This window comes from Callospermophilus lateralis, chromosome 1, assembly GCF_048772815.1.
Source record: "Callospermophilus lateralis isolate mCalLat2 chromosome 1, mCalLat2.hap1, whole genome shotgun sequence".
NCBI lineage: Eukaryota > Metazoa > Chordata > Mammalia > Rodentia > Sciuridae > Callospermophilus > Callospermophilus lateralis.
In genome coordinates this window covers 91,330,199-91,357,519 of record NC_135305.1, presented here as the reverse complement: position 1 = coordinate 91,357,519, position 27,321 = coordinate 91,330,199, and the positions used below count along the sequence as shown (strand labels likewise).

The following is a 27,321-nucleotide window of genomic DNA, read 5'->3' as shown; positions in this document are numbered from 1 at the left end:
TTTGGAGAGAATACTTTATGATTTGCAAAACAATTGATAAGAAAGTTCAATAAATACATTATTTAGTTCAACAATGAATATGACTGTATAGTTGTTACATTTTACAAATGAAGGCTTTATATCTTTAAATTTTATTTAACACAGTCTTAAATATACTAAAGCAATAATATGGTGACCTGAAATAATTCACCATCAAAATAAAAGCTCTGCTCCTCATTTTTAAATTCCGGTAAAATTTACATTTAATTAGTTAGGCTTGTGTTTTCTATCATGTAGGTTAGTATTCTCAATCTTTAGTGATTTTATTAAAATTTCTGATTCTTATTTCCTACTCCCTGAGGTTTTCAATCACTAGTTTTGGGGTGGTTTTTAGAAATCTGCCAACCTAACAAGACCTGGGAACTTCACTTTGAGAAGTCCTTATGTAGAGGATTAGTTGTCTAACCAGCTCATGAGGAAACATGAGAAGGGCATAGCAGAACTGCACATCACCACACTGTCTGTCCATTTACAAAGTCACATTTATAAATCTTACTGTTTTTTGGCTCTTTATGTTGTGCTGTCACATTTATTTATCTTAACTCTAAAAATTGATGACTGGTTTATAGAATAACCAGTTTTTTATATATTCAGTTTTTCTCTCTGAAATAGTAATAGCCCTTGTTTTATAATAAAATTGAAATCCTACTCATTATACTGTTATGGTTTAAATATGAGGTGTCCCCAAAAATTCATGTGTGTGACAATGCAGGAATGTTTGGAGGTAAGACATAATGCAATTGATGAATTAATCAATTTTAATGCGTTAATAATTTGAATGGATGAATGGTGATAACTGGCAGGTAGGGTGTGGTTGTGGAAGTAGGTCACTGGGCTTGCTTCGGGGGATTATGTTACCTCTGCATTCAACTTAAGCTCTCTCTCCTTGTTTGCTGTCATGAACTGAGCATTTTTCCTCTTCCATGCCCTTCTGCCATATTCTACCTTGTCTCAGTCTTAGAACTAAGGAATCAGCTAACCATGGATTGAACCTCTGAAGCCATGAGCCAGAATAACCTTTCCTCTTCTAAGTTGTTCTGTCAGGTATTTTGGTCACAGTGATAAAAAGCTGACTAACATATACCTTCCTATGTTGTCTGTTTTTTAAAGTAAAAATTGCTTGAAGCCATCACTCAAAAATAATTGCTACTTACATTTTTATAAATATGTTTTAAACACTTTTCTCTGTCTACTTTTTCAATGGAAATATCATACTTTTTATTTTATTTTATAAATGCTCTTAAAATAACATAGCTTGGATATATTTTCAGATAAATATAAATCTTCAGCATTTAAAGTCTATTTTTTTAATTATCTGGATATACTAATTGTTTACTCTTCTATCAATGGAAAGTATATTTATTGGTTTTGCTGTTTGATAACTTGAAAATCTCAGTCCCATACAATAAAACTCTTGTTTTTCTTGCTCCCAGGTTTGTAAGTCACCCAGGATAGCTCTGCTTCAGGCTGTAGGTTGAGTTCAGTTCTGTTTCATGTTGTTCCTTCTCTGTGGATCAGTAATTCCCTAGGACATGTTCTTCTCATGGTAAATGACAAACACAAGAAGGCATATTTAAAACCTTATATGTGTTACATTTATTAATATTGATTGTCCAAAGCAAGTCACACGGATACTCATTAGCATGGGGGAGATATTACAAAGTTACAGGTTACAGGTAGTGCTGTGCTAGAAAAGCTTAACAGCTGGCATTTCTGCAGGAAAAAAAATAAGCACTGGATTTTCTGATTTCTGTGGTGTAAATACTCTCACCGTGGCCAATTTTAAGACACCAAGGTTTGATTCACAAAATTCCTGAACTTTAGCCATCATCTCTTGTGAGCCAGTATGCATCAGCACTTGCCACCTTTGCCACTGTGTGGCAGAGGTTTACATATGATTCTGTTATCAAAGAGTGAATAATTTGAGACAATTGTCTAACATAAATATTTGGGTTAATTTTTTCCTACTAAATGTCACTGAAACCAACATTCTTAAGTATGGTCATAATTTTAGGATACATTGTGAGAAGCGAAATTCCTGAGTCAAAGTGTTCTTAAGACTTTTTGAGGCTCTTAAAGATTATTGTAAAATTCCAGTAAAGAAAAGTCGTATGCTATGTTATTCTGCCAATAACAGTTGTTAAAGAGCATGTGTTCCCGTATCTGTGCACATACTTGCCATTGTGATAAATTGGAATGTCCTTTTTTAATTTGATACAGGATAAAGTGACATTCTGTTTTGTTTTATGAATTGCATACTTATTGGTTCATTGATATGTTGAGAAATTTGTGACAGTTCTATATCTAAAAGGATATTAATAATACTGAGTATCAGCACAGGCTAGGCATTGTATTAATAAACATTTATACGTGCCTTTCTTCATTAAACTTCATACCAACCCTGTTGGTCTATGTATAATATTCTCCCATTTTATGGATGCGGAGAAAAAGCTTAAAGGCTAATATAATAATTTGGCTTATTGAAATTCACAAACATGGTCAGTGTCAGGACTAGAATTCAAATCCATATCTGAATTAGAAGTCTTTGTTCTTAACAATCTTACTGAAGTGGCTATTTTGTCTATCATTTGATTAAGTATTTTTTTCTAAAAAATACTATCATTAATATTTTGACTTTATAAATACAAATGAAAAGATAGTAAAGAATATTGAAATAGACGATGGACATTGTAACTCATTATTAAGTTCTATTGTTTAGGGAATGAGGACAAGTAAGAAAGTCTGTCTGTACATGTGCACTAGAGATGCAACTTTTTTTTTCCAAATATTTTCCATCTATGGTCGGTTGAATTCTTAGATGGAGAATCCATGGATACAGAGGACTGACTGTATCAGCAGTTTCCTTGTTGTGAATTTTCTTGGGCCATGAGAGACCAAGTTATTCTCTTACTTTGTTTTCCTTGCATAAAGAATAAAACATTTTCTATGGAGACAGACATATTACACATCCCCAAGTGTTACATTTCCCCTATGTTTCTGCTATTTTATTTGACTCTTTGCCCAAAAGAGCAACTATTTTCAGTTGCAAAAGCAATATGTGTATATTAAAGAGTAAAAACAGTAAACGAAGGGGAGAAATTACCCTATCCACTCATCTAGAGACAACTGCAGATTAAACATCTCTAATCTGAAGGTCTAAAATCCAGAGTGCTCCAAAATCTAAAACTTCTTAAGCACCACCATGGTTCCGTGAGTGAAAAATTCATGTGACCAATTGCAGTGAAAATGCAGTCACACTAAATGTATAAAGTTACCTTTAGGCTCTGGGTATTAGGTGTATATGAAAGGTAAATGAATTTCATGTTTAGACTTGTCTCCCATTCCATGGTATCTCATTATGTATATGCAAATATTCCCAAATACAAAAACAGCTGAAATATGAAACACTTCTGTTCTCAGAATTTTAGATAAGCAATACTCAGTTTGTATTTAACAGTTAGCATTCCCTTTTAGTGTCTTTTTCTTTTCAAATGATTTTCTTAAATATAGCTGTAATTCTTTCTGTGTTGTTTACCTTACATGTTTTCATTCAGCGTTGAAAAATAAACTAAGTGAAATTTACAATTTACAAGTTTAAGTAATTGCTTACTATTAGTACTGTATTTTTAGTGTTTTCTTGCTGTTCACATAAAGTTGTTCAGTACACATTTATTGTGCTAATAAATTCTACAGATATAATAATGAATAAAGTTCTTGGGAACACATACTTTGGTTAGAAAGGAGAATAAACAGGCAATTTCTTCCTTTTTGCTGTTTCTTAACAGCTTATACATGTGCATGGTACCATAAAAAACAAACAAAAAAGTATACAAGAGTTTCATTACTATGTGTCCTAGTTACCCAATTGCACTCCTCAGAGGCAACCAATCTTAGCTATTTCCTCTGTATTATTCCAGGGATATAATGTGCTTATGTGGCATACATACACATGCATGTATTTTAACATAAATTATAGCATTCTTTTATACATACTACATTCTTTTATACATACTAGACTACATCTTGCCTTTTCACTAAATATGTTGATAATTATTTTATATTAATGCAAAATAGCTCCCCCATCTTTTATAGTTGCAGAGTATTCCATAATGTGGATTATTATAATTGAATGGACTGATTCCTGTTGATGTATATTAAAGTTAAACAGTGTTTTTACCCATTGCATTATTTTTAACTTTTAAAGACTTAAACTTCTTAAAATTTAAAAAAAAATTTTTTATTATTATTAGTTGTTCAAAACATCACAAAGCTCTTGACATATCATATTTCATACATTTGATTCAAGTGGATTATGAACTCCCATATTTACCCCATATACAGATTGTTACACATCCACGTTTTTACATACTGCCATACTAGTGTATGTTGTTTTCTGCTGCCCTTCCTATCCTCTACTGTTCCCCCTCCCCTCCCCTCCCCTGCCATCTTCTCTCTCTACCTCATCTACTGTAATTCATTTCTCTTCCTTGTTTTTTTCCCTTTCCCCTCACTTCCTCTTATATGTAATTTTGTATAACAGTGAGGGTCTCCTTCCATTTCCATGCAATTTCCCTTCTCTCTCCCTTTCCCTCCTACCTCTCGTCCCTGTTTAATGGTAATCTTTTTCTCATGCTCTCCCTCCCTGCTCTGTTCTTAGTTGCCCTCCTTATATCAAAGAAGACATTTGGCATTTGTTTTTTAGGGATTGGCTAGCTTTACTTAGCATAATCTGCTCTAATGCCATCCATTTCCCTGCAAATGCCATGACTTTGTCATTTTTTAGTGCTGAGTAATACTCCATTGTGTATAAATGCCACATTTTCTTTATCCATTCATCTATTGAAGGGCATCTAGGTTGGTTCCACAGTCTAACTATTGTGAATTGTGCTGCTATGAACATCGATGTAGCTGTATCCCTATAATATGCTCTTTTAAGGTCTTTGGGGAATAGTCCGAGAAGGGGAATAGCTGGGTCAAATGGTGGTTCCATTCCCAGCTTTCCGAGGAATCTCCATACTGCTTTCCAAATTGGCCGCACCAATTTGCAGTCCCACCAGCAATGTACAAGTGTACCCTTTTCCCCACATCCTCGCCAGCACTTGTTGTTGTTTGACTTCATAATGGCTGCCATTCTTACTGGAGTGAGATGGTATCTTAGGGTGGTTTTAATTTGCATTTCTCTGACTGCTAGAGATGGTGAGCATTTTTTCGTGTACTTGTTGATTGATTGTATGTCCTCCTCTGAGAAGTGTCTGTTCAGGTCCTTGGCCCATTTGTTGATTGGGTTATTTGTTTCCTTATTGTTTAATTTTTTGAGTTCTTTGTATACTCTGGATATTAGGGCTCTATCTGAAGTGTGAGGAGTAAAAATTTGTTCCCAGGATGTAGGTTAAAATATTTTTAAAAACCCAGAAAATATTATAATGACCACTAGTGTACCTAATACCAGCCTTAGCAAGTATTAACAAACTACCATGTTCCATCTATTTTCCTCTGGTTTTTCTTTTCTTTTCTTTTTTTTTTTTTTTATTCTTGACTCAGAGTTTAAAGCAAAACCTGGATATATCATTTCATCTGCAAATACTTTACTGTTCTTTATAATAGATTTGGTAGATGTAAACTTCAAAAACTTAATCACAACATTATTGGAAAACTTTATTATTAGGGTTGAGAATAGTTTTATGAGTGGGTCCTGAGAGTTAGTATGTACAAAGACTAAAAAGGCAGAGGTGTGAATTTTTTCCATATTTCATATTTCTGTGAGCTAATTTTCAAAAATGAGATTACTAGGACAAATAGGTATAAGAGAACATTTTTATAGGTCCTTAATTTTGTACACTTGTTTTTTAAAGGCTTCTTCCAGTTTATACTGTCACTAGCACTGAAAGAATTGGATTTTACTTTAATCTTTTTAACTTTCAAATAATCAAAAAACCTCTCTTTGTTTTAATTTGCATTTGTTGTTCTAATGATTGCCAAGTGTTTTTTAAAGTTCTCTGTAAATTTTGATGTCCAATATGTTGCTTTTTGTGTGTCTATGCTATTTGTTTCTATTGCTTTTTAAATTAGGAAAGCTCTTCGTCCAAAATTTTGGTAAATAATTCTCATTTTCTTTTAGATTATCTCTTTATTACTTTATTTTAGTCTACTTGAAATTTATCTGAACAAATGGAAAAAAATGAAGCATTTAAATTTCCCTTTCCCTACCACCAACTTTGGTAATCACTTTTTCTAGCACCAGATAATTTCCTTCTTGTTTAATGATGCATTCTCCAAAATATATTAAATTCTTATATGTTTCATTGATTTCTTTTTATATACTTTAATATTGTAATTTAATATCCAATCATTTAATTCTTGTTTTTATGGAGGATGCTAAATGTGTATCATGTTATCTGAAGGGTAATAAGCACAATTGAAAATTATAGTATGCCAGCTTGAGCCTGGAATGTATTTTAGCAATTCTATTTAGTTCAGTAGTTTTTTTTTTTTTTTGTACTGGGCATTGAACCTAGAGGCTCTTTGCCATTGAACCACATCTTTAGCCCTTTTTGTTTTTTATTTTGAGTCAGAGTCTTACTGAGTTGTTTAGGGCCTTGTTTAACAGTTGATGAGACTGGCTTCGAACTCGGGGGATCCTGTTACCTCAGCCTCCTGAGTTTCTGGGATCATAGGTCTGCCCCACCATGCCCAGCTAGTAGTTTTTAACTTATTGGAATAAAAGGAAGAAAGCATGTCAGAATCATCTAGGGGAGTTCATTTAGTTTGGCAACATGTGTTCAATAATTGCCTTGTGTTTTGGACTGTAATAGGGCGAGGTGGGAAACTATAGAAAAAATTTTGAGTGATTATTTGTGGCTTTTCTTCTGTCTACTTTAAAAAACAATGACCAAGTTCAGTCTCCCCATTTTTCAAGTTCAAGTAGCAGATTTGTTTGAGGTTGTGTTTCTTATTTATAGTAGAGATTGGTGGAGCTATGCTTTCAGAGGAAGGGGATGGTTTTTCCTCATTGGAAACCGTCTTAACTCGTAGTACTTGCTTTAGATAGTTTTCAGAGATGTATCAGCTTCCTGGGTTATAAATGCTGAGATCTTTGTAGAAATTTTTTTATAATATTTCTCTTCCCTGGTTTTCTTTCTAGGTTTGTTCAACAATTCACATCTTTTTAAGGGAAGAGCTGTGTTAAGGTTTTATTTCCCCTTCTTATACAGGACTTGTCAATTGCCTGGAGCCACTTTAAGAAAGCTTCTCTGCTTTTCCATCTTAATTGAGTATTCAGGAAAGCTTAGGAAGTAGGGGGAAAACTGTAATCAGGAGACTCATATTGGATCCCATTACTCCTTCAAGGATAAGGAAAGTTTCAGTAATACATAGGGAACATTGAAGAATATGGAAATGAGTATTAGTGTCTCATTTAGCACCAGGTTTCCTAAAGTACGGCCTCTTGGTAAGTTTTAGCCCTCACCCCTAGCTGTTCTAAATTAGATCTCTATTATCAACTATTACCAATTGTATGTGTAAATGGTTTTTAGAATATATAATTATCATTAATTACTCATCACACTCTGGGTAAACAAACTACTATCAGCCCAAGATAAAATTCAAGTAATATGGACTGGGGTTGTGGCTCAGTGATGGAACTCTTGCCTAGCACATGTGAGGCACTGGTTTCTATCTTTGGCACCACATAAAAATAAGTAAATAAGATAAAGGTATTGTGTCAATGTACAACTAAATTTTTTTTAAAAAATTCAAGTAATATGAAGGAGAGTTAGCAAATTCATAAATTCTGCACTTATATGTGTATCCCCATAGTTGTCTGGATATATATGAATTTCTACAGATCTCACATTACACACTTTGGAGACATGTTCTGAGATAGGGATTGTGGCGAATTAAAAACAAAACTAGGCTGACATTTATGGAATGTAGGTAACAACCTCTGTGGAAGATTCTGTTATTAGCTTCATTTTAGAAATGGAGAAACTGAGCTGGGGCTGTAGCTTAGTGGCAGAGCACTTGCCTTGTATGTGTGGGACACTGGGTTCAATCCTTAGCACCACATAAAAATAAATAAAGGTATGCTGTCCATCTACAACTACAAAAAAAAAAAAAGAGAAATGGAGAAACTGAGGCATAATGAAATAATGAAGTTAAATGAGTTTCTCCACAAGCTTATTGAATTAATAGAACTTTAAGCTTTAAAAATATATGCATAGCCAAATGTGGTACATCCCTATAATCCCAGTGACTTAGGAGGGTTAGGCAGGTGGATTGCAAGTTTGAGGTTAGCCTCAGCAACTTTTCGAGGCCCTAAGCAACTTAGACCCTATCTTAAAAAGTAAAAAGGGGTAGGTGGGGATGTGGTTCAGTGTTTGAGCACCCACCACAGGAACCTCTCCCCAATTATGTATAGATTTAAAGATACGTATGTGTACACACACTTTCTATATGCACACAACATTTAGGCTACTCTTGGCTCTTTAAATCTCTTCACAGATTTTTGTCATCTTCATTTTTATTTTGCAACCAATTAGCTTGTGTGTGTGTGTGTGTGTGTGTGTGTGTGTGTGTATTTTTTTTTTGGTACTAGGGATTAACTCATGGGCATTTAACCACTGAGTCACATCCCTAGCCCTTTTTATATTATTTACAGATGGTCTGGCCAAGTTGCTTAAAGCCTCACTAAGTTGCTGAGACTGGCTTTGAACTCCTGCCTCAGCCTCTTGAGCCGCTGGGATTACAGGCATGCACCATTGCATCCGGCTGACATTTTTAATAATATTTTAAGCTAATATAAAATTTTATTTGGCTCATTTTCTCATTCCTCAAGACATTTTGTCATGAAATTTATTTTAGGACTTTGGTTCTTAAGGAGAATGTACATAAAGTACTTTTTGGCTTTATGGGCTGAAATGAGAAGATAGGAAATGTTCAGGCTTGCTACACACATTGTGAATGACTTGCTTTATCTATATACTTGGTCCTAGGTTGCATGGTCTTATTTGAAGAATGTTGAAAATTTTTCTTTCCAGTATGATTTGAAACATTTTGATAATGGTTGACTTGAATTCAGAAATAAAAATTGAAAAGAAGTGCTTTTAACTCTTGAAGCATTGAAATACTGTATTTTTTCATTTCTTTATTGCAGAAACATAGACAACCAGTTTCCTGGGCAAGCTGTAGCACCTGCAATCCCAGTGTATCCTGCTTTCAGCCCACTGCAGATGCTGTGGTGGCAACAGATGTATGCTCATCAGTATTATATGCAATAGTAAGTTAATCTGAGTTCATTTTTTTTTCAGTTATTCACTGTTACTTGCTTTATTTTGTATTTTATCCCAAGTAAGTTGATTTGGGATTTTATCTGCTTATGTATTTAATCAGTTATTCAAAATTATGAGAAAGAATTCACAAACATCTCAGCAGATACTTTATTTTAAATTTACTTGTCTAAAGGAAAAAGGGTTCACCTCTAGTTCACATGAGGTAAACCTGGCCTTGGCTCCTCCCCTTATTACATTTATTAGTATTCAGATGCTTTTGCTAGTAAAACATTTTATAAATTCAAGAGGAGAAGACATAGGAGAGTTTCACTGGATGGCAGCAGGTCTACATGAATAGATAGCTTATAATTAGTTTATAAGGTAATTTAATGAAAAAGAAGAGTGGTGAATGTGGCTATTCTTATTTCTTCCACCTCTCCCTTGTCATCTTTGACTACTAGACTGAGAGAGCATCCTTTCCTTAGCTGCACATGGATCAATCTTGGCTCCACTTTTCCACTGGAATTTGTACTTACCTAAAAAATGTGGTACAGGAGTTGTGATACTCCATATTAGGTTTATGAAGAATATCTTAATTCCATAGGAAGTCTTTTAAAAATATAGTATGGTAAAGCTTTTCGTTCATTAATTTTTTTTTTTTTTTTTTTTGGTGAATATTTCAGTCAAGCTGCAGTTTCAGCTCAGGCCACATCAGCTGCTAACCCAGCCCAGCCTGCTGTATCACAGCCTCTAAATTTGCCACATGTTCCTGGAGAAGAACCCCCACCACCCCCAAACCTTGTGGCCCAAGAAAATCGACCCATGAATGAGAATGTTCAAATGAATGCACAGGGAGGTCCAGTGCTAAATGAAGAAGACTTCAATCGTGACTGGCTAGACTGGATGTACACATTCTCACGTGCTGCCATTCTCCTTAGCATTGTTTACTTCTATTCTTCTTTTAGTCGGTTTATCATGGTAATGGGAGCCATGCTACTGGTTTATTTGTGAGTGATGTTCATGAACTTGTGGGTTCTTTTAATTAATTTCTAAAATTGTTTAGCACAGAACCTGACGTGGGATATTTGTTGTAAATGTTGAGTGCAGGGTTATGGATATTATGCTTTGAATACCTGACATATTTTTATACCAAAAGCAGGGACAGGTTATGTTGAGAAGAATGTTTATCAGAATTTTAGAATCAGTTTTTGTTTATTGTATTTTATTAAAATTATGAATTCAATGAGATATGGCCTTTTAATTAGAACTTGAAGAAATGTATGATGTACTCCTGCCTAAACATGTTTGTTTTAATTATAGTTATCAATAGGATGTCCTATAAATACAGGTCATGTATTTTCACAAGTAGACTGATTTTTCCCTTGTCCCTCCTCTACAACAAACCAACAAATATCTAGTTACATTTCATTTTGAAAAATGCCAAAAAAGGTTTGTGACTCCCGATCTCTTTTAATATCTCACATAGAGTCATTTAAGCCCATGGTAGACTTAGATTTGAATTGATTTTTGTTTTGCTGTCATTGCTTTGAGAAGGGTAGTTCCTGACCTGAAGTGGGAGATTTGGTTTTTCTAATTTGTAATAGTTTCATCATTTTTCTTTTGTAGGACATTAATGTTCTATAATGTTACAAATAAAAACTATTTCAACCTATTTTCTCTTTCCTGTATTATACTGAACAGACACCAAGCTGGATGGTTTCCTTTTAGGCAAGAAGGAGGTCAGCAACAGGCTCCCAACAACATTGATGTTAACAATGATGGGCAAAATGCAAACAACTTAGAACTTGAAGAAATGGTATGTTATTGAAGTTTTGTTAAACTTTAAATACAGATATTTCCTTAGCATTGTGTGGGACCAACATATTCTGTAAATATTTTTGGAATGGCACGTGAAGAAAAGCAAACATAAATTTTGGTGGTTTTATTGGTGAGAATTTAGAATATAGTACCAGATTATTCATGTATTAAAATTAAGTGGGAAGGACTAACATTCTTCCTGAAAATAGTCTAAAAAGGAAATTATGCACATGATGAGACTTTATTGCATTACATTGGTGGGTTCCCCTTTAAAATTGACCACCAAATTCAAGTATATGTAAGTTCAAATTTATTAGTTTTGACCTTCCCCAAAATTTCTAATGGCAGCTTGGGAGGCTGAGGCAGGAGGTCTGCAAGTTCAAAGCCAGCCTCAGCAAAAGCAAGATGCTAAGCAACTCAGTGAGAACTTGTCTCTAAATAAAATTCAAAATAGGGCTAGGGATGTGGGTCTGTGGCTGAGTGCCCCTGAATATGCCCCAGTTATCCCAACTCCCCAAAAAAGATTTCTAGTGACCATGTATTAACCATTTCTGATTAAATGCACCTATTCTTCCTTTCCAAAAAGAACTTAACTCTCTTTTTCTTTTGTGAGTTGATACCAGTGGTTCAGATCACTCAGGAGTATGTTTCTTGTTTTGTTTAAAAGGAGCGCCTTATGGATGATGGGTTTGATGATGAGAGTGGAGAAGATGGAGGTGAAGATGTCGGTGCAATTCAAAGGCCTGGATTAATAGCTTCAGCTTGGTCTTTTATCACCACCTTCTTTACGTCACTAATACCAGAGGGGCCTCCCCAGGTTGCCAATTAGACCTGAAAAACTGTGCCTGCAGCAAAGGAGGGTCTGACTTTAGGAAAGTGGTTTAAATAACAGTGCAATTTCAAAAAAAAAATTTATAACTTTCTTTTGATCATCATGTACAGAGGTGTTCTTTTCTTTAAGCTCCTCATGCATATGAATATTTTAAGCACAAATGGACTACTAAATGTGTGATTTTTTTTTTTTTTTTAAAGATCCTAACAGAACATAGCATAACAATATTGGTCTTCCAGGTTTTTTTTTTTTTTTCATTTCAATTATGTGTAGTGTATCAAGACAGACTTACTTGGGCATATTATTTCTTTAAAGAGCTGCTTCAACTATAAATGTCTATAGCTAGTAGCCCAGCCCTTCAATGTGTAATTTGAATAAATATATCTATTTTCTGTGAATTATCCTGAAAGTTTTAAACAGAATGACCTCATAGTTTTTAATAAAGAATATTATTTACCTAAAATGTGCTAGTAGCATCTTGCCCAGCCATAAGCAATAAACTTGTCAATAATCTTAATTTTGACATTTGAATAAATGATGGAAACTTTCTATTTTAAGGGCATGTATCCCATCTGTTGGAATTAGTACTTTAAAAAGAAAAAAAGGCAGCTCTTCAGTGGAATTAACAGTGATATAAAATGTTTGATACAGGCAGTACTTTTATAAAAAAAATGCCAGAAATTGCTCCCTGTAATTTTTTAAATAAAAAGTCAATTATGAATTATGGTAAATGGTCTTATGGGATATTTGTTCAAACTTTCAGTAACTAACCTATTTACCTGCACAAATCTATGTAAACTTCAGCTGTTGTTTAGAAGGGTTGCTGAAGTCTTTAAGGTCATGTTTACCTTTTTTCCTGTCTGATGGATATTTCCTAATTCTTAAGTAATCTGGAGCCTTTGCAGTTTATTTAAAAATCTCTGTAAAAGCCAATGTAATATTTCATAAGAAAGGAGCAAAGTTTTATAAGATAGCCAATTAAAATCAAACAAATGTGGATGGGAGAACTTATGTCATGTGAAATGCATTGTAAAATTATTAAGGTACTACTGGCATAGGAATGTATAGTTAGGTAACAGAACAGAGTGGGAGATTTAGAAAATATCTATGAATTATTATCTAGGTTGTTTACTTATAATGTTAAAGGTGACATTTCAAGGGGTAACTGGTTTGCCCTTTGAAAAGTAAAATTAGGCTTCTATCTATATGTGTCAATGAAGACATCATGACTCAGAATCAAACCATGGAAATATGAGTAGAAAATATAGGAAAATAATATTGGGGTAAGAAACTATCTTTATAGCAGAATTCCTAAAAGAAAAGGTTGCTGTGTATGTAATATTTTAGCATATATAATTTAAAGGCAAATAGGTGAAAAAAAGATTGAAAATATAATAAATGGAGTCTCCAGCTGGTAGAAAAAAAAAATTGAGGTCCAGTTTAAAAAAAAAACAACACCCAATTAAGAAGTGGGTGATAAACACTGGGGTGGTGAGGGTGGAGCAAAGTACTATAGTATCTAAAAGTTACTATGAACTTTGTAAGACGATACTTGGTATTGAAGCTATAGGGGAATGTGAAGTAGCAAAATTGTGTGCCAAATCATTCATTGTCATCCTGTTATTCTTAGAATAAAGATAAAACTAACATGATTTACAAAATCCTGAAAGATCTGGTAGCCCTTGCCTCCTTTCAGTCTGAGCTCCCTCTTAATTTCTGGTCTTCCAATTCCAGCACTCTTCCTTTCAAGGACTTTTGAAATTGCTGTACTTTTTGCTCAGAATATAGTCCCTTCCTTTGTTTCATTAATATTAATCATGAATGGACATCAGAACAATTGCCAGTTCCCTTATGGAAGAAGCTTTTCCTTGGAAGTACAATTTCCTTCTTTGCATTTAATGATGATGTTGTTTACATTTGTTTCTTTATTTGACTTACCCAACATATGAGGGATTTGAGGTTGGGGAGTATTTGTGCTCATTTATTATATCCCTAGCCCTAGAAGAGTACCTGGTATTTAACTCAACACTGAGTGAGTGCATACGTTTCAATCAGCAAAAGTTTGAAAAGATATCCTGCATGTGAGATTTAGCTTTCAAGATATTCATGGCATTTCATTTTTTTTTTTGTAATTGGAAGAAGAAATTAGAACTAGCAGTTACTCACCAGAGGAGTACGTTTGAATGCTGTTTGAGTCCACGACTAGGGATGGCTTTTCAGGGCTGATGGAATCCTTGCATCCAGAAAGAGGGTCTGAATTTTAATCTGGGAGTTAATTGTTAATGCTGGCAGAAATGCTCCATGGGTCAGATCCTAAGGCAGGGTCAGGGTGGGGAGAGAAGATGGAGTTCTGTCTCTTCTGTTGGGAACTAGAGGGAGGAGAATTGGAACTGTGGAATTTGTGGGGGACTGGCATTGTGGGGGACACTACTCTGGAAGAAATGAGCAGGTCACTGCACTGCAGCCTCAGGTTGAGGTTTAAGGAGAAAGTTCCTAGTCATAGATCCTCCTTGAAGGGGTGTGGCCAGGGGTTCCCTACATTTTTAATTCCCTTATATTAGCCTCACTCTTAGTCCTCATCAAAAACTACAGTCCAGGGGCTGAGGCTGTAGCTCAGTGGTAAAGTGATTGCCTCACATGTGTGAGGCATTCAGTTCAATCCTCAGCACCACATAAAAATAAAGATATTGTGTGTTCATCTACAACTAAATAAATATTTTAAAAAACCCACAAAAAACTACAGTCCAGTGTTAGCTGTGTATTGGATGATTCCGGGAGGGGCTCTGTCCATACTGGGGCCAGATGGTGTCAAAATGGCTGTGGTAGCTTAGAGATCATTTCCAGATGGCAGGAGAGCAGCACAGAGAAGCCTAGGCTCTGGTCTTAGACCAAGTAATGGCTGGTGACAACCAGGATATATGTTTCTGGAACATGTTAATATTTGCATATTTACAAGTCCTTACGTAAGAACTTCTCAAAATTACTTACACATCACATTTCTGCAGCGAGAGGTGGGTAAAAGAAAAGTGATTCTGTGGACTGGAGAGTTGGACCTTTGCATTGTAGTTTGGTGACATTTGATGCCACAACCCGTCAGGATTTTGACTGGTTTCTTTGGCTCTTTTCATCATCACTACTAAAATTTGGCTTTTCAAATTAGTGGGAGAAAAGGCCCTGTTTGCAGCCTCAGTTGTACAGTCCCACTGGCAGTTTTGCGTCATCGTACTGCAGTGTGGTGACTCACACATCAGGTTTTAGTTCGGAGTAAGAGCTTGGGGCCTGTTGTGTGGAATAGTGGTGCGGGATCTGCAAAACTGGCCCAGGGTCTGGCATGTAGTTACCTCAACTATCAAGTTGTTTGGGAGGCCGGTGTGGCCAGAGGGCTCCCTTTTGTGGGTGGTAATGCCAGCATCACAAGCTTGAACTGCAGCCTGGGAAAGTCATGGAAACCTGCTGCAGAGTGTGTAGAAAGCGTGTTTATTGGATCTTACATCTCACACATTAATGAATTATGAATTATTCAAACACTTTGGATGTTTGAATATTCAGACATTTAAGAAGAATTAAAACATTTAAAACCAAAGAAATTAGTGGTGATGCTGTTGATGTCAAGTTCTGTGGAGTGATGCAAGTGTTATTAAAAAATACTGTGGAGTACTTGACAAAAAGTTGTTTCTTATAGAGGGAGCCCATAGTAACTACTCAGCTTTCCTGTTTCAGAGCCCTCAGGTTTCTTTACTGGTTAAGATGCTTATTAGTAAATGGGAAGAAGCCCAAGCACCATGACGCCTCAGCCATGGTGAGGATTGGACACAGAAGCTCTGACTCTTCTTTCCAGAGCAAAAAATCCCTGTGGTTACATTTGGGGGGTACACCCTAGGGGCCCCAGTCTAGGGGATCAACTTCATGAGTTATGTTGTCAAAGCTCACTTCCTGATCCTACTGCTAAATTCTCTCTTCCCCCAGTGGATCTTCTTTCCAAAAATAAACCTTCCAGTGTCTGCATACATTGCCATATGGGGTGGCAAGCCATTGCTCACAAGAATCTTAAAACCACAGGATGAACAAATGGGATGATTATGACCTGTTACCACCTCTCAAGGAGGAAATGCAGGGGAGAGGCTGCTTTTGTGCCATCCTTTCCAGCTACATAATAATAAGATGATGAACTAGAATGCTCAAACTATTATTGATATTTGAACATAGGTTGTATTCATGCTCTGTGCTAAGCATTATACCTGCAATTTAAAAAGTCCTTACAACAACACATATGAGAACACCAAGATTTACATAGCTTGCCAAAGTCACACAGTACATAACAGATTTGAACTGGTGTCTGTTCTACTCCAGATTTTGCACTCTTTAAAAAGTAACTAATTATACACAAATAAGGCTTGTGGAGACCTGGCTTTAGGCAGACTGAAGAGCTTGTCTTACACCAACCCTTCTGCTGAGAAAATTGGAACAGCCAGAATATGCATATCTATTAAGGCACTGGAGGGTTGTTGAGAAAGTAAGAGCCTATATTCCAGAGTTGAAACCTACAACTGGTGTCATTTTTTCCCCCTCAAAGCACTTGCTAATTCAAGGACAGTGGCTGAGAAACTGAATAATTCTTGTAAGACTTTTTGGTAACAAAGCCCAGGATCCGAGTTACTCTGAGGTTCTTGAATTGTCTGGAAAATGATGAAGACACTAAAATAGCAATCAATAAAGCAAGGGGCACATTTCAGTTTCTGTGGTATTTCCTAAAACAATGTAAGAGTAACAAGATAAAAGCTGGGGAATTTGAAATAGCAAAGTAATCCAAAAGAAGGCAAGTAAGGAGTAAAAGCGTCATAGAACCAATGGGAGAAAGAGAAAACATTAAGAAGGTTGATTTAAACCCAGATGCATCAGTATGTATATCAAGCACATGTGGATTAAAAATTCCATTTTAAAGACAATATTGTCAGCCTGGATAAAGAACAAAACTGAACAATCTGAGACTTAAAAACAACACAGCTTAAATATCAGGATACAAAAGAATTGAAGGGACAAAGATGAGAAGAGACCTATCATGTAAGTGAAGCAAAAAGAAGTAGGTAGGTGGTGCCTGCCTGAAATCCTAGTGGCTCAGTAGGATGAGGCAGGAGGATCACAAAGTTCAAAGGCAGCCTCAGCAACTTAGTGAGACCCTAAGAAACTCAGACTCTGTCTCAAAATACAAAATAAAAAGGGCTGGGGATATGGCTCAGTGGTTGAGCGCCCCTAGTTTCAATCCCCACTATCCCCCGCCCCCCCCCCAAAAAAAAAAGCAGGTGTGTTCTAGATAGTAGGGGATTAGGGGATCAGATAAGAGACACTTTCTAGGGCCAGGGGAGTATTTTATAATGATAAAAGGTTCATTTTAGCAGACTATCCAGCCTACAGAGGTAATTGAGCTGCCTGTGAAGTTCACAAAGGTGCCCATAGCCCTGCCTCACCTTGGAGCTGGTCAGAGAGGAACTAGATTAAAAAGTATACAGGGAGACAGGAGGAAGCAAGAGAGAGATTAGAGAAAAACACAAGGGTGGAGCATACTATTAAAAGGCCAAGAAATGCAACATGGTTTTTTTTTTGGAAAATATGATGTGAGTCCTATGCATGCCCCCTGCCCTAATTTTGGGGGTCAGAATCACTAATACATGTTAATGTTAGCTCACAATTATCAAATGCTTCCTGATATAAGGGCTTTGCATGTGTTCATTTAGTATATCCTCACAGCAGCCCTGGAGGTTTCCATTTCACAGATGGGAAAACCCGCACTGTTAGAGCGTGCAAAGCAAGTCAGTGTAGTGCCAGAGTCCCTGCTCTTGATCATGGAGCAGACTCCAGATTTTATAATCTGACGCTGGATAAATGTTATCATTTTAAAAAGTTAGTGTTTTGTGGCTAATCATGATAGATTCACTGTGGTATATTCATATACAGACATAGGAAGGTTAGGTTCATTCTATTACTCTCTTATTCCATCCCTCCACCTTCCCCCTCAGTTCCCTTCATCTAGTACACCAATCTGTCTTGTATTTTGATGGAATTCCCTCTCCCTTTTTTTTTTCTTTCTCTTTTTCCCTTTTATTTTGTACTAATTTCCAAATAACAAAGAAAATATTTGACCTTTGACTTGGGGACTGGCTTATTTCACTCAGAACGATAATCTCCAGTTTCGTTCATTTACCAACAAATGCCATAAATTTATTCTTATTTATGGCTGAGTAGTATTCCATTGTGTATATATACCACACTTTCTTTATTCATTCATCTGTTGATGGGTTCCTGGATTGTGAATTGTGCTGCTATAAACACTGATGTGAACACATCCCTATAGTATATTGATTTTAGATCTTTTGGTTCCAAGGAGTGGGATATATGGTGGTTCTATTCCTAGGTTTTTAGGTGTTTCGATGCTGCTTTCCAGAGTGGTTGCACTAATTCTCACTTCCACCAACAATGTATGACTATACCTTTTCACCCACATCCTCACTAGCATTATTATTTGTATTCTTGATAATTGCCATTCTGACAGGAGTAAGAGGAAATCTGGATATAGTATTGATTTGCATTTTCCTGATTGCTAGAGATGTTGAACATATTTTGTATATTTGTTGGCCAATTGTAGTTCTTCTTTTGTTTAGTTCTTTTGCCTATGTATTAACTGGGATTTTTTTGTTGTCAAATTTTTGAGGTTTCTATATATTCTGGGTATTAATGTCCTATCTGAGGAGCAGGTGGCAAAGATCTCCCATTCTATAGGCTCTGCCTTCATGCTCTTCATTGTTTCCTTTGCTATGCAGAAGCTTTTTAATTTGATATCATCCCACTTATTATTTTTTGGTTTTATTTCTTGCTTTTTAGGAATATTATTAAAGAAGTCAGTTTGTGTGCCATATGTTGAGATGTTTGGCTTAAATTTTCTTCTAGCTATTGTAGAATTTTTTGGTCTAATTCTTAGGTCTTTGATCCATTTTGAGTTGACTTTTGGGCAGAATGAGAGATATGGATTTCCAGTTTTTCCAGCACCTTTTGTTGAAAAAGACTATCTTTTCTCCAATGAATGTTTTTTGGCACCTTTGTCTAGTATCAGATAATCATATTTATATGGGTATGTCTTTGTGTCTTCTATTCTGTTCCATTTACTGGTACCATGCTGTTTTTGTTACTGTAGCTCTGTAGTGTATTTTGAGGTCTGGTATTGTTATGCCTCCAGCATCAATCACTCTTTTTGCTCAGGATTGCTTTGGCTATTCTGAGTCTGTTTTTTTTTTTTTCCAAGTGAATTTTAGAATTGCTTTTTGTAGTTCTGTGAAGAATGGTATTGGTGTGTTTTTTCCATCTTCTAAAGTATTTTACAATTTCTACCTTCAGTGTTCTTTAGTTTTCATTGTAGAGGTCCTTGACATCCTTCATTAGATTGATTCCCAAGTATTTTATTTTGTTTGTTATTGTGAAAGGAAAATGTTCCCAATTTCTTTTTCAGGAGATTCATTATTGTAGCAACATGATTGATTTATGTATGTTGATCTTATATCTTGATACTTTACTAAATTGTTTTTTATCAGCTCTAGAAACCTTCTGGTGGAGTTTTTTTGGGTCTTCTAAATATAGGATCATCAGCAAACAAATAATTTGAGAAGTTCTTAGCCTATTTGTATTCCGTTAGTTCCTTTCTCTTGCCTGATTGCTCTGGCTAGGGTTTCAATGTTGAATGGAGTGATGGGACTGGGCATCCTTGTTTTTAGAGGAAATGCTTTTAGTTTTTTTTATTCAGAATAATGTTGGCCTTGGATTTGTCATATATAGCCAGTGCAGTGTTGAGATAAATTTCTTCTATCCCTAGTTTTGCTAGTGTTTTAAACATGAATGGGTGTTGTGCTGTACTTTGTCAAAGGCTTTCTCTGCATCTATTGAGATATCATGTGATTCTTGTCCTTAAATCTACTTACATGGTGAATTACATTTATTGATTTGCATTATGTTGAACCAACCTTGCATTCCTGGGATTTTTTAAATGTGTTTTGCATACAGTTTGCCAATATTTTATTAAGAATTTTTGCATCTATGTTCACCAAGTATATCTGCTGAAGTTTTCTTTCCTTGATGTATTTTTGTCTGGTTTTGGTATCAGGGTGATACTGAATTCATAGAATGAATTTGACAGTGATCCCTCTTTTTTTCTTTCATGGAATTATTGAGGAGGATTGGTATAGTTCTTTTTTAAAGGTATGGCAGAACACAGCTGAGAATACATCCAGTCCCGGGCTTATCTTAGTTTGAAGGCTTTTTTTTTTTTTTTAAATGTATTTTTTTAGTTGTAGATGGATACAATACCTTTTTTATTTATTTATTTTTGTGTGGTGCTGAAGATCGAACCCAGTGCCTCACACATGCTAGGTGGGTGCTCTACCCCTGAGCCACAACCTCCAGCCCCTAATTTGAAGGCTTTTTTTTTTTGACAGCTGCTTCAATTTCATTATTTGATATTGATCTGTTTAGATTTTTTTATACACTCATGGTTCAATTTGGGTAGGTTATATATCTCTAGGAATTTGTTAGTATTTTCATGATATTCTAGTTTATTGAGAGTAAACTTTCAAAATAGTTTTTGATGATCCTCTGGATTTCATCTATGGTGATATTTCCTTTTTCATCTTTAATTTTGTTAATTTTAATCTTCTTTCTCTTTATTTTGACTAGTTTGATTAAGGGTTTATTGATTTTGCTTATTCATTCAAAAAACAACTCTTTGCTTCATCAATCCTTTGTATTTTTTATTTTCATTTTTATTAATTTCAGCTCTGATACTAATTATTTTCTGTCTTCTACTGATTTTTGCATTGATTTATTCTTTTTCTAGGCCCTTCAGGTATAAGGTTAGATTATTTATTTAGTATCTTTTTATTTTTTAATGTATGAACTCAGTGCTATAAACTTTCTTTTTAGAACTGCCTTCATACTGTCCCAGAAATTTTGATGTTGTATCACTATTCTCACTTGTTTGCAATAATTTTTTTATTTCTCTCCTCATTTCTTCTGATATATATTCATCATTCAAAGTGTACTTTTTAATATCTAGATGTTAGAGTGGTTTCTGTTTTTTATTTTGCTGATTTTTTTTATCTTGCTGATTTCACTCCATTATGATCTGATAGGATGAAAGGAATTTTCTCTATTTTTTGTATTTGCTAAGATTTGCTTTTTGGTCTAAAATATGATCTATTTTATAAACTGTTCCATGTGCTGCTGAGAAGAAAGTAAATTCAGTCGTTGATGGATAAAATATTCTATAGATGTCTATTAGGTCCATTTGATTAATACTATTTTTTAATTCTGAAGAATATTTAGTTTCTGTCTGGATGATCTATCTAGTGGTGGGAAAGGTGTGTTGAAGTCACTCAATATTATTGTATTGTGGTCTATTTGATTCTAAATATTAAGAAGAGTTTGTTTTATGTATGTAGATGTGTCATTATTTGGGGCACAAATATTTACAATTATTATATATTGCTGGATGATTCATTTAACCAGTATGAAGTGACCTTCTATGTCTCTTTTGATTAATTTGGCTTGACGTGTATTTTGCCTGATATAAGTAGTCACCCCTGCTTGTTTATGGGTAATATTTGCATGATATATATTTTCCCATTCTTTCACCTTCAGTCTGTGGATGTCTTTGCCTATGAGGTTTGTCTCTTACAGAAAACATATTGTTGGATCTTGTTAATTAATACAATCTGCCAATCTTTGTCTTTTTTTTGTGTGTGTGTGTGTGTGGTGTTTGGGATTGAACCCAGGACCTTGTGCATGCAAGAGAAGCATTCTACCAATGGAGTTATATCCCTAGGCCAATTTTTGTCTTTTGATTGAAGAGTTTGGCCCATTTATATTCAAATTTACTATAGAGAGATGCTCTTTATTTAGTGCTATTTTGATGTACTTCTAATGTTTAATTCAGACTGGAGTCTCCTCTAATTGACTGTTCTTCTAGTGCAATTCATATCTATGCTGGTTTTCATTTTTATTTTTTATTGCTTTTTCATGAGATAATTGAGTATGTTTTGTAGTATAGGTTTTGTTATGATGAATTCTTTTAGGTTTTGTTTATCATGGAAGGTTTTTATTTCATCCTCAATTCTGAAGGATTATGTTTCTAGGTTTGGTAATCTTGGTTGGTACCTATTTTCTTTCAGAGATTGTTATGTATTATTCCCTCCTGGCTTTTAGGATATGGGTTGAGAAATCAGTTAAAATCTGAATTGGTTTACCTCTAAATATAACCTGCCATTTTTCTCTTGCAGTTTTGAGATTTGTATCCTTATTCAGCATATTAGGCATTTTCATTATAATGTGTCTTAGAGAAAATCTATTCTGACTCTATTTGGATTTTTACATGCTATTTGAATTTCCATCTCATTTCTAAGATTTGGAAATTTTTCTAATATTATTTTATTGAAAACATTGTGCATTCCTTTAGTTTGTATCTCAGAGCCTTCATGTATCCTAATGATTTTTAAATTTGGTCTCTTGACATTATTCTAGATTTCTTGATTATTCTCATCATGCTCTCTTAACATCTTTTTTCCTTGTGGTCAACTTTATTTTCCAATATTATATACTTTGACTTCAAGGCCTGAAAACCTATCTTCAAACCTATCATCTATTGGTAATGCTTTCCATTGAATTTTAAATTTAGTTTATTGAGTCTTTTATTTCTAGGATTTCTGTTTGTTATCTCTTGTCTTTTTATTGAAGTTGTCTTTTACTTCCTGTATTTTCCAATTTCACTACTTATGTCTCCTTTTAGGTCACTGAACATTTTAACTAGGTACTTAAGTTTTTTCTCTGACATTTCCTACACTGTGGTGTTGATGAAGTCACTGGTTGAAGTGTTTGTTATGGGCTGTGTGGGGGTGGTTTCTTCCTTTGCTTTTCCATATTGTTCATATGTCTGTCTAACTATTGGGTTGGTTATTGCTTCTCCTTTTGAGCAAGGGACTTCTTCATGAACTTCTTTCTCTTAAGAGCCAGGGTTGGATGAATATCCAGGTATTGGTACTTTAAATTCATGTGTGGCCTCTGCTGTTCCCAGTATCAGCACCACTTTGAGAAAAGCCACTGAACTCTATTGACTTTCAGAGCCAAGCCACATACTATTCAATCTTATGAAAAGTGAAAAACTTGCTGATACTGTTCTCCACAATCCCTCTAATCCAGGTATAAACTTGTAGTCAAGCTCTCTCAGATCAGCTTTTCCTTCACTGCCTTCTTTCTGTGTTGTGGGAGATTGGAAATCACTACCTAGGTCTGTTTTGCCATCTTCAGGACCCCCTGACCCCCACCTTTTTTTTTTTCTTTTTTTTGGTACCAGGGATTAATAAACTCAGGGGCACTCGTCCACTGAGCCAAATAATCCCTAGTCCTGTTTTGTCTTTTATTTAGAGACAGGGTCTCACTGGATTGCTTAGTGCCTCACTTTTGCTGAGGCTGGCTTTGAACTCACGATCCTCCTGCCTCTGGCTCCTGAGCCGCTGGGATTACAGGTGTGCACCACTGCACCTGGCCCTAGCCACATTTTAAATATGGAAAGAGCTCCAAGAACAGTGGCTGAACCAGGTATTGTGAGTTAAGAGCAGAGCAGAGACTCATCTGATTCCAGTGCTTTTTCTTCTTTGCTTCTTCTTAAGTTACTCTGTCGCACCAGGAAATTAGAGTGAATTTATTAAATCTTGGTGTATTGCTTTTTCAAGGTGGTGAACCTCTGTTCAATTATTGGTTTCCTTCCCATGACTGGAATTGTGGCATAGATGACTCAACTTCTCTATTTTTGGCACTAGATGGTGCTATAACACCACACATCTCTACTGCTGTGGGTCTTGGACAAAGTTTCTTCAGCATTTGGGGCGCTGGTGAGGAGGATGCTACCTTTCTTCAGTATGAAAAAGCGTGGAAGAGAGGAAACTTTATTGGCCCTAATAATCTAGTCTTTGATGCTAAGTTTTGGGAATGCTGAAGACTCTCAGCTCCGGGACTTGCTTCCAAGCCTTTTTGTGAACTGAGTTCTTTGTTTTACCCAGTCCTGGGGAATAGACTTGGACACACACACCCCCACCTTAGAGGCTCCTGTGGGGGATGTGGGATGTCTAAGCAGCAAAGAGCTTGGCACTGTGTTAGATCTCAATAGACTACAGATATGCAAACTCTGTTTGTCTGTAATCCCAGTGGGCTACAGTCCTGGCTCTCCCAGCCACTTTCTCACCGCCTTCCAGTTGCTTCTGGGGGCTTGCTGGAGACTGAGGAGCCTTTTGGTGCGGGAACCTGCATCAGACTCTGCTCTCACATCCTGGTGAATAACTGTTGAGCACCCTCTAATAATACTGTTTTGGAGACCTTGTCCTAAAGTCAGTGAGTTTCCATGATTTACTAGGACTCTCCAAAAAAGTCAGGGTTATGAAAGACTGAGGAACTGCCACAGTCAAGGCGGGGGGACTGGAAGAGAAAAAAGATAAGGCAACAAAATGCAATATAGGCTTCTAGTCCAGAAAAAGGACATTAGTGGGGCAGTGATGAGAGTTGGGTGTAGTCTGCAGCTTAGTTAATAGTATTGCTCGTTCATTTCTTGATTTTGGTCGTTGGACTATGGCTATGTCAAATGTTAATATTTGGGGGAGTTGGGTGAATGGTGTATGAGAATTTTTGTATTAATTTTAAAACATTTTTGGGGTCAATTCTGAGGTTATTTCAAACTTGAAAGTTAAATAAAAAGATATACATTTTTAAAATTTACATGTTTTATATATCACCATCATAGAATATTTCAAACCTACAGAAAGACATAGAGAATAGGGACATCTCCTTGTACAACTTACTCAGAAGTGTTGGTGGGAGGCACTAGAGTGAGGAATGAAGTGGTTTTTGCAGAAATTAACCGTTACTCACTGTTGTCCTGTGATTTTTCTATGTCCAGACTCCACTCTTGATGGTTAAGTTGGACCATTATTTTTCAGGCAAAGGTCATTTAAAATTTGACAGCTTCCACATAAGGACAAATCCTCCTATCACTCTACTTTGAGCACCTGTTCTGCTGTCCTCTCACTACTGGCTTAGTATGTTTTTTCTTTCTGCATAACTTCTTCACAACCTCTGCTGGCCATGGCCCCTCGCTGTCCTGATTCTGCCTCTCAGTTAGGCTCTAGGTAACCTTGCAATTTTAGTCCCTGTTATTGACTGCAGGATCCTTACTATGTTTCCCAGTCCAAATTCCTGAGAGTGAGAAACTGATTGGCTTGACACAAAGTCTTTGGCAGACAGCATCACATTTTGGGAACTGGCACAGACACTGGCTTCCCTGGATTAGTGCTAATCTGGTTCTGTCACCTACAGCCTGACAGTGAAGGGAGCTGGGTGGGAGGGCTCACTTAGTGTGGCCCCTTGAACAGCAGCTTCAATGTCAAGTCTGCTTCTAAGGGATCTGGGCACCGAGGCTCTCCTGTTTCCTGGGTTGGTCTGGAGAAGCAGGAGAGATAGAGATAGAGGACTAAGAGATTTCTGAGTGGGATCACGAGGGTCTAGTACTTTGTTATTATACAACCAAACATTTGTACACCACTCAGAAGTTTGGTAACTCCACTGTATAATCATGATCTAATTTTGTGCACATTTTGGTAACACTTATATGACTGTATTGCAATTGCTTTTTTTTCTGTTTCCTCTTATAGGCAAACAACAGGCAACATGAAGGCAGAGGCTATGTCCCCTTATCAATATCTTTAGTACTGATCCTACAGCTAATATTCTAGAGATATTTTTAAAATATTTTTATTTTATTTTTATGTGGTGCTAAGGATCGAAGCCAGTACCTCACGCGTGTTAGGTGATCGCTCTACCACTTGAGCCACAATCCCAGCCCTAGAGATATTTATTACATGTAAGAATCAAATAATTGAGACCACATTTTTTGAAGCTGACAGCTTCTCTTACTGTCTTACTACTGAGGAAGTGGAGGCATAGTTAAGCAGCGTGAAGGCATCTGATTAAATGACTGGGCTCTTTGTGGCCCAGTCCTACAGATCTGCATTCAGAGAACACCCAGTGTGATTCTCTTCCCAACATATGGTATCTCTCTCCATTCTTCTTCCCATACCAGAAATAAGCATCAGAAGTCCATGCTGGGGCTTCTGGGCTCTCTGGGTATTCTGAGCCCCTCTAGAATGGTGAAGGGTGCTCCTTTGTTTTTCTTAAAGTCAATGTGTGGAAGTCTATTGGAAGCATATTTCTTTCCTTTTTTTTCCTCCACAGTTTTTATTGGTTCATTATAGTTGATGGGACTTGTTGCTTCACAGTCATACATGCACATAACATAATAATATAATTGGCCAATATCAATCCCCAGCACTTCCTCCCTGCTCCCTCCCTCCTACCTCTTGCTCCCTTTAGTCTACTGATCTCGATTTGATTTTCATGAGATCCTTCTTCATCTTTCTTTTCCTTTTTCCTCTTTAGCTTCTTCATATGAGAGAAAACATGCGACCCTTGACCTTTTGAGTTGGACTTATTTTGCTTAACGTAATGGTCTCTAGTTCCATCTGTTTTCCTGCAAATGACATAATTTCATTCTTCTTTATGTCTGAAGAAGACTCTATTGTATATATCTACCACATTTTCTTTGTACATTCATCCATTGCTGGACACCTAGGCTGGTTTCATAGGTTTGGCTATTGTGAATTATGTTGCTGTAAACATGGGGATGCATGTATCACTATAGTAAGATGACTTTAATTCTTATGATAAATGCTGAGGAGTGGTATAGTTGGGTTACATGGTGGTTCCATGCCTAGCTTTTTGAGGAAATTCCATACTGATTCATTGGAAGTATATTTTAGTATCTTTATGGATTTTCTTGTGAGATAACTACAGAGCACAAAAGTATTCACTTCATTGAGTCAGTTGGTGCCTGATAGATTTGTAATGTTTATCTTGAGACCCCAGCTAGCATAAGGACCAGGGACACATTGGAAGTGGGGAATGAGGATTTGGGGACAGGTCTGGATATGCTGAGTTAGAGGTAGAAGGAAGAAGAACAGAGATAGACTTCAGGTGGAAGGATGCTGTGGTTTGGATATGGTTGGAGTGTCTCTCCAAGGATCCGTGTGTTAGGAGCTTGGTTCCTAGTGTGGTGGTACTGAAAGGAGGTTCGATTTTTAAGAAGCAGGGCTTAGTGGAAGTTCCTTATGTCACTAGGGTACTGTCCTCAGAAAGGACTGTGGAACCCCCACCTCTCAGGCTTCTTGTTTTTCAGATGTGATTTTTTTCTTTCCACATGTGTTTCTGCCATTGTGACTCCATCCCCCA

At 36.1% G+C, this 27,321-nt stretch overlaps 1 protein-coding gene across 2 annotated transcripts in view; it reads left to right on the top strand.

Annotated features, from left to right (window-relative positions):
- The window catches only part of Herpud2 (HERPUD family member 2), a 43,637-nt gene extending 30,013 nt beyond the window's left edge, over positions 1 to 13,624 (top strand). For both annotated transcript variants that reach the window (XM_076863957.2, XM_076863967.2), the window contains 4 exons: positions 9,191 to 9,313; positions 9,989 to 10,312; positions 11,007 to 11,121; positions 11,791 to 13,624. In XM_076863957.2, the coding sequence (XP_076720072.1) occupies positions 9,191 to 9,313; positions 9,989 to 10,312; positions 11,007 to 11,121; positions 11,791 to 11,952 (724 nt within the window). In that variant the 3' untranslated portion in view covers positions 11,953 to 13,624. The remainder of the gene's footprint in view (positions 1 to 9,190; positions 9,314 to 9,988; positions 10,313 to 11,006; positions 11,122 to 11,790) is intronic.
- Positions 13,625 to 27,321: the final 13,697 nt, after the last annotated feature.